A 16,106-nucleotide genomic window follows, 5' to 3' on the forward strand; every position below is an offset into this window, starting at 1 on the left:
AGTGCCAAGTTGCAAGGTATGAAAGCTGTGAATATCACAGGCAAAAGAAATGTTAAAAGCTTTAATTACCGTATTTTGAGGAGTTATTGTGTTAAAGGGAAATAGTGCATACTAATATGGAAGATGAGAGGGATGGTGGAGTCAAGAGGAGCAAGGGAAAGGCGATATGGGAGTTCAAAGGACCCTTCTTCCTCTGACGCCTGTTGTTGTTTATGGACCTTCTTCCCTTTGAGGTTAGTTATGATGAACGTTTTCTGTTCCCCGCTGATATGAGCACACCAGTTGCTGCTGCTTGTTCTAATGCAAATTTCAGGCCTCCGTGCATGCAGTACAGAGAACATGGAAAATGATTTTTTTGTTGATTATGGTGTTGCAAGGGTACCCCTGTAGTGACGGGGGACGCCCAAGCAAAGATAATAAATAGCCAGACAAAAAGAAGTGTGCCCACGAAACCTCTTGTCTGATGTTCTCTGTGATTTAATGAAAGTAGAAATAATGGCCGTGATGTAAGGTCTTTATTCAGCGCAAGTGTTCTGAAAATACAAGGCAGGAGTGTTACTGTATTGTCAGCGTACATAGATTAACAAAAAGGAGAGTTAATAATCCTGCTAACGATTTTGAATGGTGAAGTACGTTTATCATCACAGTCAACATGGTTATTATATACGTTAGTGTCATAGTTAACATGGTTTTATAGACGTTACTGTCATAGTTTATGGATGTAAGGGAATTATTGCAGCAGGTTATAGCCAACATGTCAGTAATTCCCGTTCATAAACGTGTGTTTTAGTGATGAAAACGAGGGTCCATTGGAATGCTAGACAGCCGGTGTCACCACTGTATGTATACAAAGGTAACTTGTACCCGAACTCGTTAATATATGTTTTATTACATAGTTTCAGACGACGGCCACTCACAGAGCAACATCTGCTCTGAAGACTTCATGAGTTTCATATTAAATGACGCTTGGTTTCATAACACTGATCCCTGCAGTTTAATATATTAAAACGAATGATCATCCATTTGTTAGGAGCTGCCCTCAGACTACTTAACAAGCAACTCCAAAGCTGTGCAAAGGAAAATTTCCTTCTTTGGATTTCATATTTCTCTGCCTTTAGACTTGTAAAGTGAGTGTCCTTAATTTGTCACAAATTGACTGACTATCTTGTATGAATCAATAAAGAATTTCAGCATAGTGCATACTTTCACCATCACTTTTATCTAGGATGGGATTTAAAACTGCCACAGTATGAGCTTGTGGACACTCCTTTTCTGTTATGCCTTCAGTATTCTGTCTTTACCACCTGGTTTCATATTTTGGACAATTTGACACCATGTCTTTAAAAATAGATCATGACATTCTTGTCCTCTATCTGCTCTTATGCCCCATCAGTATTCCTCATTAACTGTATGTACAATGTTACCAGTACCCCTCACCAGTCTTATCAGTCCTTCTTTGAATCTTGCTTGTGTTTCTAGTACTTCACGTCCCTTTTGCCAGTATAGCGTATCACATTTTTGCTTTATGAGAAGTCATCTTCTTGCCATTACTCCACTTTGGTGCACCTTTCATATGTTGAATGCGTACCGCTCTCCAACAGGCAAGAAGGCACCCTCTGGATTCCTAGGAATGCGAGGCAAGAAGAGTGACGAGGAAATCTTTGGTGAGGCCAGTGACGACAGCGATTTGGAGACACTGCTTAAGCGCGCCCCTTCAGGCTTCCTGGGTATGCGTGGCAAGAAGGCTCCCTCAGGTAGGTATTCCATCTTGTTTTAGGGATCTGATGAGGTATGTGTTCTTGTGATGAGGCAAGAGGGTTGTAAAAGGGCTTAATTTTACCTGCAGACCTTTTAGAGGGTCCATTATTTTTTTTTTGTCACCTGCACAACATGAGAGATTCAGGGATTACTTTGCCAGTTGTCATCATTGGGTTTTTCATGTTAATCACCAACATAACCTTTGCTTTCAATGAAAAGTTTGAATCACATACTTGTAAAATTGAGAAAAAAAATCTTAACAACTTAAGATTTGGGTGACATGAGACCACTGCTTCTATTTACGGAAACTGCAAATTGTTCCACCCTTGTTCTTGGAACTTAATGCAGTTGTATTTGATATTCTCCAAGCATTATTGAATATTATCCCATTTCATTTCACTGCCAATAACACGTGTCCATGGAAAACCCTTCTAGTTCTGCTGAAAAGGTTCCTTGGTGTTCTGATTACACTTAAGGGTATTACAAGGAGAATTACCCTTTTATGAGAATGCTTCAAGGAACTAAGTATTTCCCCCTTAGGTTCTGTCCTGGTAATATGAATTAATTATGGGTTAGAAAAGCAATATTAGACTTGAAAAAATATGAGTATTTTAAGAAAGCCACAGGAATCCCAGTTGTTTACAAAATCATTACAGATGATCCAATTCTTCATGAGGGTAATCTTGAATTGCACTCTTAGATTTTTCAGGGGATAAACTTAAGCAGACTTTTAGACTTGAAAGTATTCATACCATTCCAGATTAGTATTCCAAGATTGATGTATTTTGTCATTTTTATTTTTTGTGTAAGTGAAAGTGGTTCCTTTGAATAAATTAGGATGGAGAGATATAATTATACCTTAACATAAATGCAGTGGTGTGTGATGCTCATCATTATTAGGGAATTACAGTCTGACTAGGTATATTTTCAAAGTCTTGTAGGTGCATCTTGAGCTTTATAAACTTCACAGACTTGGATTTTTGTGGTTGTGTAAAAAACCAGTGTGTAAAGGATGAATGTATCAAACAGTTTTCAAATATCTTGCAGGATTTCTTGGAATGCGGGGTAAGAAGGCACCCTCTGGTTTCCTTGGTATGAGAGGCAAAAAATACTATGATGATGATGGTGAAATGGATGCCCTCATCCAGGTGAGTTGTTTGTGGTACCTTATCTAGCATCATTTTACCCATGATATACATTTCCCTTCAGCCATCTTTTCCTTACAATTTTTGAATTTCTCACAATTCAACCACCCACAAAATTTCTCCCCATTTTGGTTATCTAATTTTCCCATTTTCAAGGCAAACTCACTTTCCCCCCCACCTTCAGGGCCACTAGTATTCTTCCTTACCATTGTAGCAGCAGACAAGTTCCTCCTTTAGTCTTTTCTCCTTACCCAGATGAAACATGACCCTGTGATCAATAAACACTGCAAATTAACCCTCAAACCAAGGGTGTGTGGCATCTTGAGCTGTTGAGGCAGCTCTTGTATTTTCTTTCATCACAGGAATGCTTTTATTGTTCATGTTATCTTACACAGTATTTTGTTAATTTTAGATATATTATCGGCAGTAGTTACCCATATATCATTGCAGCTCAAGTGGAGGAATGCACAGTCTTTGATGATAGGCATTGTAGTTCTGACACCACCAGGATCTGTGGTCAAAGTACTTCTCTCCACATCAACTTCTGCAGTTTCTCACTCGAATCTGCCACCAGTGCTCCACCATCAGTAAACAACAGCTGACTCATTTCCCTGGCCATCTCATCTCCCACAGAGTGCATACTCATGCCTCTCTCTCCAAGCCTCTTGCATTTACCACCCTCAACACCCCTTACATAAACAAATTTAACATCCATGGTGGTATCACACACCCCTGCCACAGACCAACCTTCACTTGAAACCATTCATTCTGCTCTCTTCTTACTTGTACACAAGCCCTACATCCTTGATAAAAACTTGTCAGCTCTTCTAGCAGCTTTCCTCCTACAATTTATAATATTCTTAAGACCTTCCACAAGCAATTCTATCAACCCTGTCATATGCCTTATCCACATCCATAAATGTCACATACAAATCCACCTTTTTCTATATATTTCTCTCACATATTTAAAAGCAAACACCTGATCCATACATCCTCTACTAATTCTGAAACCACACTGCTCCTCCCCAGTCTGATGCTTTGTACATGCCTTCACCGTTTCAGTCACTACCCACCCTTACAATTTACCAGGAATACTCGACAAACTTATACTTCTGTAAATGTATTCTGCCAATCCTCAGGCACCTCACCATTATCCATTCATACCTTGAAAATTCTTACCAACTAATCAGCAACACTGTCACCCCATTTCTTAATAAATTCAACAACAACACTTTAGCCACCTTGGCACATTTCATCTTTCACAGGACTTCCACCACCTTGTGCTCTTTACACCAAATTACTCTCCCCGACTCAGTTTGCATACTACCCCATCCAAAACATCCTATATATACTATATTTCATACTTGATTGCCATTTCCTAAATTAGCAAGGCAGTGCTAGGAAACAGATGAATAATGGCCCAACCTCTCATATACACACACACACACACACACACACACACACACACATATATATATATATATATATATATATATATATATATATATATATATATATATATGTATATGTGACTGGGGATAGGGGAGAAAGAATACTTCCCACGTATTCCCTGCGTGTCGTAGAAGGCGACTAAAAGGGGAGGGAGCGGGGGGCTGAAAATCCTCCCCTTCTGTTTTTTTTTTTAATTTTCCAAAAGAAGGAACAGAGAAGGAGGCCAGGCGAGGATATTTCCTCAGAGGCCCAGTCCTCTGTTCTTAACGCTACCTTGCTAATGCGGGAAATGGCGAATGGTTTGAAAAAAAAAAAAAATATGTGACTGTATTGTTGACTGGTTGGTAAGGTTATTTAATGTATGTATGACTCATGGTGAGGTGCCTGAGGAGTGGCAGAATGCTTGCATAGTGCCATTGTACAAAGACAAAGGGGATAAAAGGGAGTCCTCAAATTACAGAGGTATAAGTTTGTTGAGTTTTCCTGGGAAATTATATGGGAGGGTATTGATTGAGAGAGTGAAGGCATGTACAGAGCATCAGATTGGGGAAGAGCAGTGTAGTTTCAGAAGTGGTAGAGGATTTGTGGATCAGGTGTTTGCTTTGAAGAATGTATGTGAGAAATACTTAGAAAAGCAAATGGATTTGTATGTAGCATTTATGGATCTGGAGAAGGCATATGATAGAGTTAATAGAGATGCTCTGTGGAAGGTATTAAGAATATATGGTGTGGGAAGCAAGTTGTTAGAAGCAGTGAAAAGTTTTTATCGAGGATGTAAGGCATGTGTCCATGTAGGAAGAGAGGAAAGTGATTGGTTTTCAGTGAATGTTGGTTTGCAGCAGGGGTGCATGATGTCTCCATGGTTGCTTAATTTGTTTATGGATGGGGTTGTTTGGGAGGTGAATGCAAGAGTTTTGGAAAGAGGGGCAAGTATGCAGTCTGTTGTGGATGAGAGTGCTTGGGAAGTGAGTCAGTTTTTGTTCGCTGATGATACAGCACTGGTGGCTGATTTGGGTGAGAAACTGCAGAAGCTGGTGGCTGAGTTTGGTAAAGTGTGTGAAAGAAGAAAAGTGCGAGTAAATGTGAATAAGAGCAAGGTTATTAGGTACAGTAGGGTTGAGGGACAAGTAAGTCGGGAGGTAAGTTTGAATGGAGAAAAACTGGAGGAAGTGAAGTGTTTTAGATATCTGGGAGTGGATTTGGCAGCGGATGAAACCATGGAAGCGGAAGTAAATCATAGGGTGGGGGAGGGGGAGCGTTGGAGAATGTGTGGAAGTCGAGAACATGGGTATGTTTGAAGGAATAGTGGTTCCAACAATGTTATATGGTTGCAAGGCATGGGCTATAGATAGAGTTGTGCGGAGGAGGGTGGATGTGCCGGAAATGAGATGTTTGAGGACAATATGTGGTGGTTTGATCGAGTAAGTAATGAAAGAGGAAGAGAGATGTGTGGAAATAAAAAGAGTGTGGTTGAGAGAGCAGAAGAGGGTGTTTTGAAATGGTTTGGGCACATGGAGAGAATGAGAGAGGAAAGATTGACCAAGAGGATATATGTGTTGGAGGTGGAGGGAACGAGGAGAAGTGGGAGACCAAATTGGAGGTGGAAAGATGGAGTGAAAAAGATTTTGTGTTATCGGGGCCTGAACATGCAGGAGGGTGAAAGGAGGGCAAGGAATAGAGTGAATTGGATCGATGTGGTATACCGGGGTTAACGTGCTGTCAGTGGATTGAATCAGGGCATGTGAAGCGTCTGGGGTAAACCATGGAAAGCTGTGTAGGTATGTATATTTGCGTGTGTGGACGTATGTATATATATGTGTATGGGGGTGGGTTGGGCCATTCTTTCGTCTGTTTCCTTGCGCTACCTCGCAAACGCAGGAGACAGCGACAAAGCAAAAAAAAAATATATATATATATATATATATATATATGTATATATATATATATATATATATATATATATATATATATATATATATATATATTTTTTTTCTTTTTTTTTTTTTATACTTTGTCGCTGTCTCCCGCGTTTGCGAGGTAGCGCAAGGAAACAGACGAAAGAAATGGCCCAACCCACACCCATACACATGTATATACATACGTCCACACATGCAAATATACATACCTACACAGCTTTCCATGGTTTACCCCAGACGCTTCACATGCCTTGATTCAATCCACTGACAGCACGTCAGCCCCGGTATACCACATCGCTCCAATTCACTCTATTCCTTGCCCTCCTTTCACCCTCCTGCATGTTCAGGCCCCGATCACACAAAATCTTTTTCACTCCGTCTTTCCACCTCCAATTTGGTCTCCCTCTTCTCCTCGTTCCCTCCACCTCCGACACGTATATCCTCTTGGTCAATCTTTCCTCACTCATTCTCTCCATGTGACCAAACCATTTCAAAACACCCTCTTCTGCTCTCTCAACCACGCTCTTTTTATTTCCACACATCTCTCTTACACTTACGTTACTCACTCGATCAAACCACCTTACACCACACATTGTCCTCAAACATCTCATTTCCAGCACATCCATCCTCCTGCGCACAACTCTATCCATAGCCCACGCCTCGCAACCATACAACATTGTTGGAACCACTATTCCTTCAAACATACCCATTTTTGCTTTCCGAGATAATGTTCTCGACTTCCACACATTCTTCAAGGCCCCCAGAATTTTCGCCCCCTCCCCCACCCTATGATCCACTTCCGCTTCCATGGTTCCATCCGCTGCCAGATCCACTCCCAGATATCTAAAACACTTCACTTCCTCCAGTTTCTCTCCATTCAAACTCACCTCCCAATTGACTTGACCCTCAACCCTACTGTACCTAATAACCTTGCTCTTATTCACATTTACTCTTAACTTTCTTCTTCCACACACTTTACCAAACTCAGTCACCAGCTTCTGCAGTTTCTCACATGAATCAGCCACCAGCGCTGTGTCATCAGCGAACAACAACTGACTCACTTCCCAAGCTCTCTCATCCCCAACAGACTTCATACTTGCCCCTCTTTCCAAAACTCTTGCATTTACCTCCCTAACAACCCCATCCATAAACAAATTAAACAACCATGGAGACATCACACACCCCTGCCGCAAACCTACATTCACTGAGAACCAATCACTTTCCTCCCTTCCTACACGTACACATGCCTTACATCCTCGATAAAATCTTTTCACTGCTTCTAACAACTTTCCTCCCACACCATATATTCTTAATACCTTCCACAGAGCATCTCTATCAACTCTATCATATGCCTTCTCCAGATCCATAAATGCTACATACAAATCCATTTGCTTTTCTAAGTATTTCTCACATACATTCTTCAAAGCAAACACCTGATCCACACATCCTCTACCACTTCTGAAACCACACTGCTCTTCCCCAATCTGATGCTCTGTACATGCCTTCACCCTCTCAATCAATACCCTCCCATATAATTTACCAGGAATACTCAACAAACTTATACCTCTGTAATTTGAACACTCACTCTTATCCCCTTTGCCTTTGTACAATGGCACTATGCACGCATTCCGCCAATCCTCAGGCACCTCACCATGAGTCATACATACATTAAATAACCTTACCAACCAGTCAACAATACAGTCACCCCCTTTTTTAATAAATTCCACTGCAATACCATCCAAACCTGCTGCCTTGCCGGCTTTCATCTTCCGCAAAGCTTTCACTACCTCTTCTCTGTTTACCAAATCATTTTCCCTAACCCTCTCACTTTGCACACCACCTCGACCAAAACACCCTATATCTGCCACTCTATCATCAAACACATTCAACAAACCTTCGAAATACTCACTCCATCTCCTTCTCACATCACCACTACTTGTTATCACCTCCCCATTTGCGCCCTTCACTGAAGTTCCCATTTGCTCCTTTGTCTTACGCACTTTATTTACCTCCTTCCAGAACATCTTTTTATTCTCCCTAAAATTTAATGATACTCTCTCACCCCAACTCTCATTTGCCCTTTTTTTCACCTCTTGCACATTTCTCTTGACCTCCTGTCTCTTTCTTTTATACATCTCCCACTCAATTGCGGGGGGCTGGAAATCCTCCCCTCTTGTTTTTTTTTTTTTTTTTTTTTCCCAAAAGAAGGAACAAAGAGGTCCAGGTGAGGATATTCCCTCAAAGGCCCAGTCCTCTGTTCTTAACGCTACCTCGCTATCGCGGGAAATAGCGAATAGTATGAAAAAAAAAAAAAAAATATAAGAGTGAATGTTGGGATGAAGAGGGTGGTGAGAGTAAGTGAGCTTGGGAAGGAGACTTGTGTGAGGAAGTACCAGGAGAGACTGAGTACAGAATGGAAAAAGGTGAGAACAATGGAAGTAAGGGGAGTGGGGGAGGAATGGGATGTATTTAGGGAATCAGTGATGGATTGCGCAAAAGATGCTTGTGGCATGAGAAGAGTGGGAGGTGGGTTGATTAGAAAGGGTAGTGATTGGTGGGATGAAGAAGTAAGAGTATTAGTGAAAGAGAAGAGAGAGGCATTTGGACGATTTTTGCAGGGAAAAAATGCAATTGAGTGGGAGATGTATAAAAGAAAGAGACAGGAGGTCAAGAGAAAGGTGCAAGAGGTGAAAAAAAGGGCAAATGAGAGTTGGGGTGAGAGAGTATCATTAAATTTTAGGGAGAATAAAAAGATGTTCTGGAAGGAGGTAAATAAAGTGCGTAAGACAAGGGAGCAAATGGTAACTTCAGTGAAGGGCGCAAATGGGGAGGTGATAACAAGTAGTGGTGATGTGAGAAGGAGATGGAGTGAGTATTTTGAAGGTTTGTTGAATGTGTTTAATGATAGAGTGGCAGATATAGGGTGTTTTGGTTGAGGTGGTGAGCAAAGTGAGAGGGTTAGGGAAAATGATTTGGTAAACAGAGAAGAGATAGTAAAAGCTTTGCGGAAGATGAAAGCCGGCAAGGCAGCAGGTTTGGATGGTATTGCAGTGGAATTTATTAAAAAAGGGGGTGACTGTATTGTTGACTGGTTGGTAAGGTTATTTAATGTATGTATGACTCATGGTGAGGTGCCTGAGGATTGGCGGAATGCGTGCATAGTGCCATTGTACAAAGGCAAAGGGGATAAGAGTGAGTGCTCAAATTACAGAGGTATAAGTTTGTTGAGTATTCCTGGTAAATTATATGGGAGGATATTGATTGAGAGGGTGAAGGCATGTACAGAGCATCAGATTGGGGAAGAGCAGTGTGGTTTCAGAAGTGGTAGAGGATGTGTGGATCAGGTGTTTGCTTTGAAGAATGTATGTGAGAAATACTTAGAAAAGCAAATGGATTTGTATGTAGCATTTATGGATCTGGAGAAGGCATATGATAGAGTTGATAGAGATGCTCTGTGGAAGGTATTAAAAATATATGGTGTGGGAGGCACCATATATATTGACGTGCTGTCAATGGATTGAATCAGGGCATGTAAAGCGTCTGGGGAAACCATGGAAAGTTGTTTGGGGCCTGGATGTGGAAAGGGAGCTGTGGTTTCGGGCATTATTGCATGACAGCTGGAGAGTGAGTGTGAGCGAATGTGGCCTTTGTTATCTTTTCCTGGTGCTGCCTCGTGCACATGAGGGGGGAGGGGGATGTTATTCCGTGTGTGGCGGGGTGGCGATGGGGATGAGTAGGGGCAGACAGTGTGAATTGTGTGCATGTGTGTATATGTGTGTGTCTGTTTGTGTATATATGTGTGTACTTTGGGATGTGTGGGTGTGTATGTTTGCATGTGTGGACATGTGTGTGTGTGCATGTGTGTGTAGGTGGGTTGGGCCATTTCCTTCGTCTGTTTCCTTGTGCTACCTCGCGCGGGAGACAGCGACAAAGCAAAATAATAAATAAAGAAATATATATATATTCATTTATCATACTTTGTCGCTGTCTCCCGCGTTAGCGGGGTAGTGCAAGGGAATGGACGAAAGAATGGCCCAACCCATCCTCATACACATGCATATACATACACGTCCACACATGCACATATACATACCTATACATTTCAACGTATACATATTTATACATACACAGACATATACATATATACACGTGTACATATTCATACATGCTGCCTTCATCCATTCCTGCTGCCACTCCGCCACACATGGAATGGCACCTACCCTCCCCCTGCATGCGCACAAGGTAGCACGAGGAAAAGACAAAAAGCCCACTTTCGTTTACGCTTCCTCTAGCTGTCATGTGTAATGCACCGAAACCACAGCTCCCTTTCCACATCCAGGCCCCACAGAACTTTCCATGGTTTACCCTAGAAGCTTCTCATGCCCTGGTTCATTCCATTGACAGCACATCGACCCCAGTATACCACATCATTCCAATTCACTCTATTCCATGCATGCCTTTCACCCTCCTGTATGTTCAGGCCCCGATCGCTCAAAATCTTTTTCAGTCCATACTTCCACCTCCAGTTTGGTCTCCCACTTCTCATTGTTCCCTCCACCTCTGACACATTGGTCTCCTACTTCTTGTCATTCCCTCCACCTCTGATACATTGGTCTCCCACTTCTCGTCGTTCCCTCCACCTCTGACACATGTATCCTTTTTGTCAATCTTTCCTCTTTCATTTTCTCTCAATGTGTCTAAACCATTTCAGTATACCCTCTTCTGCTCTCTCAACCACACTGTTTTTATTACCACACATCTCTCCCCTTGCCTTGCAACCATATAACATTGTTGGAACCACTATTCCTTCAAACATACCCATTTTTGCTCTGAGATAATGTTCTCTCACCTTCCACACATTCTTCAACACTCCCAGAACCTTCGCCCCCTCCCCCACCCTGTGACTCACTTCCATGTCTATGGTTCCTTCCGCTGCTAAGTCCACTCCCAGATATCTAAAACGCTTCACTTCTTCCAGTTTTTCTCCATTCAAACGTACCTCGTAATTAACTTGCCCCTCAACCCTATTGAACCTAATAACCTTGCTCTTATTCACATTTACTCTCATCTTTCTTCTTTCACACACTTTACCAAACTCTGTCACCAACCTCTGCAGTTTATATTTTCCCTGGGTATGGGGAAGAAAAAATACTTCCCACATATTCCCTGTGTACCATAAAAGGCAACTGAAAGGGTTGGGAGTGGGGGGCTGGAAATCCTCCCCTCCAGTTTATACTTTTCCAAAAGAAAGAAAAGAGGATTTTTTTTTTTTTTTTTTTGCCTCTAAGGCTCAGTCCTCTGTTCTTGATGCTGCCTTGCATACACAGGAAATGGCGAATATATGTGTGTAAGTAATGTATGTTTATCACTGGGGATAGGTAATATTGTCCACATATTCCCTGCGTGTATTAGAAGGCAACTTAGAGGGGCAAGAATAGGTGGTTGGAAATCCTCCTTTCCTGTATAATTTCCAAAAGAAGGAACAGAAAAAGGAGCCAGGTGAGGAATTTTTCCTTGTAAGGCTTAGTCATCTGTTCTTGTTGCTACCTCACTCACTCAGGAAATGGTGAGCATACATAAGAAAAACAATATAATGTACATATGGACAGTATCTACTTAATGTGTATAAGATAGCCAAGATTAGGTTATTCAATTCCCTTTGCTGTCTCAGTTACCATCAATAAAAGAAGATGAGACCATAAGTATTTTAACAGAATGCTGCATCATAGTTTTCTAAATGTGTAGCAGCTTTTGTTTTTTTTAGGAGAATTGCATTATTTTAAAATAAGGCATCATGAATATCTGGTTATCATAAGGAATTTGCATTTGATTTTTGAGATTCCTGTTTTCAGATTCTTAAATTTCACCTGCTCTGAATTTCATAAGAACACATGACAAAGTAAGTGAGATTTGCTTCCAAGATTTTTCAGGAATTTTCTTCCACAGGCATTTACAGCAATGATGGACGGGCAGCAGCAGAAACGAGCTCCCTCTGGATTTTTGGGAATGCGCGGTAAAAAGGCCATTTATGGTGATGACTCGGATGAAGAGCTTAACATGGCAGGAGTAGACAAGAGAGCCCCTTCAGGCTTCCTTGGTATGAGGGGCTGAGGTAAGTTTTTCTTTATTCATATATAATTGAAATGACAAAGTACTATCTTTTAGTCAATATTTGCTTTTCTTTTGTGATTTGAAAGATGGAGAAGGAAGCTGATTACACATTTTAGTGGAAAATTACAGTATTTTGTATACAGTGGTTAACTGCATTTCTGATAGAGGATTAAAGAACCGTATTAGCACAAAATCTTCTTGGAACATTGGCCTTACCTGTTTGTAAAAATATGAAATGAATTATGTTATACATGAAATTAACAAATGCTAGAGATGATTCCTATCAAATATATAGCACAGTTGTTTGTGTGCCTGAGCTGGAAAAAGTTCACATAACCTCAACAGGAGCCACATATGTAAAAGAATAGACATTGAATTTATGAATTTTGGGACCCCCATTGTTGTCAACTGTAATACTCTAGATTGTATACTGAACAGTAGTAGATGTCAGTTTTCAAGCATTGATGTTTTAATCTAGCGTCACAGTTTCTAGGAGCAATTTGAGTAATTAGCAGTGTGGTATGAATATAGGCATTTGCTGCTTTCTTAATAATCTGCCACTTTGAAGTGTGCAAAATTAAAATCCACTAGGAAGTAGCTGGTAGGGAGCCAACGATTAAGGAGATACATTAATAGTGCTACCCACCTAGGCATCGTGAAGCTTAGCGATGGCTGCTTAGTGAGCCAGGCAGCTGTCTTTTCTTTCTACCTCACCCACACATGGACTACTGGCATTCTGTCCACAAACATACAATCTTCTGCGAGTGCTCTGGTAGGGTTTATCAGAGTAGTATGACTGGGAGAGGGCACTGAAACATTTTAAAACATCACCAACAATGCTCTATTGGATAGGATATACATGATGAGGTAACAAAGGGCACTGAGCTACTGGAGGTGCAAGATTATAGTGAAGAAGAGGTAAAGCAAGATAGGTCAAGTAATACGAGGCAGGGTTAACAGGGATCCTGTAACCATGTGGGAGAAGTGCATGGCTACCAAGTCAATGTGGAGCTCATGTAGGAGGTGTGTGTGGCCTGTATCATGGCTCCCGGAGTGTGCGGTGATTGTCGAATAGTGATAAGGAAGCAGGAGGCTCCTGAAGTGTGCGGTGACTGCTGAATAGTGCTTGGGTTGCAGTTGGCTCCTAAAGTGGTGCTAGAGATGCAGGAGTGTCACGACGTGGCCGTTGGTCCCATATTGTTACAGCTGCCACTTGTGATGGGCGGGATTGATGTTTCATGCGATTCTTACTGGGACTTGGATATCGGAGTTGAGGCACCAAAATGGAACCTGCCAAGAAGATGAAATGTCAGGAGTCCCGGTGGGACATCTACTGACAAAGGCACCCAAAGGGCAGCTTGAGTCTGGAATTACATTGCCAAGACTTCAGGTAGTGGAGTAGTACACTTGTTGTCTTGTGGTGAGTCAACTGTCTGACTGGTTTACTGCAGTGATACCAGGGTATTTAAGAGGTGTAGAGTTCTGTGAAGGGTAGGTATTCCCAAATGGAATTAGAGACATCAAAGCCGAATGTTGCTAACCTTTATCCATAGTGGTTGACTTGAGTTAAAGTCCATTAGAGAAGCACTTCTTATGGAAAGGGTCAGGTCATCTTTAATTACAGAGACAGCTTTTACTGTGCTACCACTGAGATCAAGTGAAGGTGTCGGGGATTAATTCTGCAGGTGCATGCATATGTGTGTGATGGGTCACCAAACACACTCTTTCAGGGATTATTAGGTCAGGTAAGGTGACACGCTGTCACCTAATCAATAGTGACATCACTACAAATCTTTCCATGTCACACACAACACATGACTCATGCAGCTCATTCTTCATGACTCCTGATTTTCCTGCAGTGAGCATTATGCACTAGCTGTGCCTTTTGGCAAAATGGTAGAAGCACTAGATAGAAGTAGTAGGCAGGATCATTAGGTAGGAGTATGTAGAAGCTTTAGGTAGAAGTAGTAGGTTGGAATATTAGGTAGACACATTAGGGAAAAGTAGTCATTTGGAACATTAGGTAGGAGCTTCTGCAGACACTGCAGCAGAGTTGTCCTCTGCTAGTGGGTTGTTAAGGACGGGGCACTAAAAGCTAAGAAGCAGAAATGAAGGTCATTAGTTATGGAGACTGTATTGCTGTGGCCATCCCCTTGAGGGAGTTCTAGGAGGGAACAAGTGTCAGAGATACAGAGAGATAGAATTAAAATCCATTTCCCAATATTAACTGGTATTCTGGATTAGAACTGGTTTGTAGTATAATACGTAAGTCTTAGAAATTTTGTTTACATCTTTTAGTCCTTTTGCTGTATTGATATTGAAATTACCTAGGAAATCTAAAAGATGAAAAGCATGTTAAATGTATGTGTATATATGTATGTGTCCATATATGTATAAGTATGTATACGTTGATATGTATATGTGCTTGTATGGGCATTTATGTATATGTTTTATTATACTTAATCGCTGTCTCCTGTGTTAGCAAGGTAGCGCAAGGAAACAGATGAAAGAATGACCCAACCCACCCACATATACATGTATATACATAAACGCCCACACACACACATATATATACATACCTATACATTTCAACATATACACACATATACATTTCTTTTTATTATACTTTGTTGCTGTCTCCCGCATTAGCGAGGTAGCACAAGGAAACAAAAGAAAGAAAAGGCCCAACCTACCCACATACACATGTATATACATAAATGCCCACACACACTCATATACATACCTATACATTTCAAAGTATACATACATATACATACACAGACATATACATATATACACATGTACATATTCATACTTGCTGCCTTCATCCATTCCCGTCGCCACCCCACCACACATGAAATGGCACCCTTCTCCTCCTGTGCGTGTGTGCGAGGTAGTGCTAGGAAAAGACAACAAAAGCCACATTCGTTCATACTCAGTCTCTAGCTTTTATGTGTAATGCACCGAAACCACAGCTTCCTATCCACATCCAGGCCCCACAAACCTTTCCATGGTTTACCCCAGACGCTTCACAGCGAATGGAGCCATGGAAGCAGAAGTGAGTCACAGGATGGGGTAGGGGGTGAAGGTTCTAGGAGAGATGGAGCATGTGTGGAAGGAGAGAATGTTATCTTGGAGAGCAAAAATGGGTATTTGAAGGAATAATAGTTCCAACACTGTTATATGGTTGCGAGGCATGGACAATAGATAAGGTTATACAGAAGACAGTGAATGTGTTGAAAATGAAATGTTTGAGGACAGTATGTGGTTTGATTGAGTGAGTAATGAAAGGGTATGTGTGGTAATAAAAAGAGTGTAGTAGAGAGAGCAGAAGAGGGTGTTTTGAAATGGTTTGGTCACATGGAGAGAATGAGTGAGGAAAGATTGACAAAGAGGATATGTGTGTCAGAGGTGGAGGGAACGAGGAGAAGTGGGAGACCAAATTGGAGGTGGAAAGATGGAGTGAAAAAGATTTTGAGTGATCGGAGCCTGAACACGCAGGAGGGTGAAAGGCATGCAAGGAATAGAGTGAATTGGAACAATGTGGTATACCGGGGTCGACGTGCTGTCAATGGATTGAACCAGGGCATGTGAAGCAACTGGGGTAAACCATGGAAAGTTTTGAGGGGCCTGGATAGGGGATAGGGGAGAAAGAATACTTCCCACGCATTCCTCACGTGTCGTAGAAGGCGACTAAAGGGGACGGGAACGGGGGGCTAGAAAC

General features: G+C 41.5%; 1 protein-coding gene across 1 annotated transcript in view; it reads left to right on the forward strand.

Moving 5' to 3' along the window:
- Tk (Tachykinin) overlaps positions 1-16,106 on the forward strand; it is a 227,949-nt gene that overhangs the window by 203,143 nt on the left and 8,700 nt on the right. The window contains exons 3-5 of the mRNA XM_071679042.1: positions 1,602-1,754; positions 2,806-2,906; positions 12,218-12,383. Coding sequence (XP_071535143.1) covers positions 1,602-1,754; positions 2,806-2,906; positions 12,218-12,382 — 419 coding nt within the window. The 3' untranslated portion in view covers position 12,383. The remainder of the gene's footprint in view (positions 1-1,601; positions 1,755-2,805; positions 2,907-12,217; positions 12,384-16,106) is intronic.

The sequence above is a fragment of the Panulirus ornatus genome, chromosome 29 (genome assembly GCF_036320965.1).
Source record: "Panulirus ornatus isolate Po-2019 chromosome 29, ASM3632096v1, whole genome shotgun sequence".
In the NCBI taxonomy this organism is placed as follows: domain Eukaryota; kingdom Metazoa; phylum Arthropoda; class Malacostraca; order Decapoda; family Palinuridae; genus Panulirus; species Panulirus ornatus.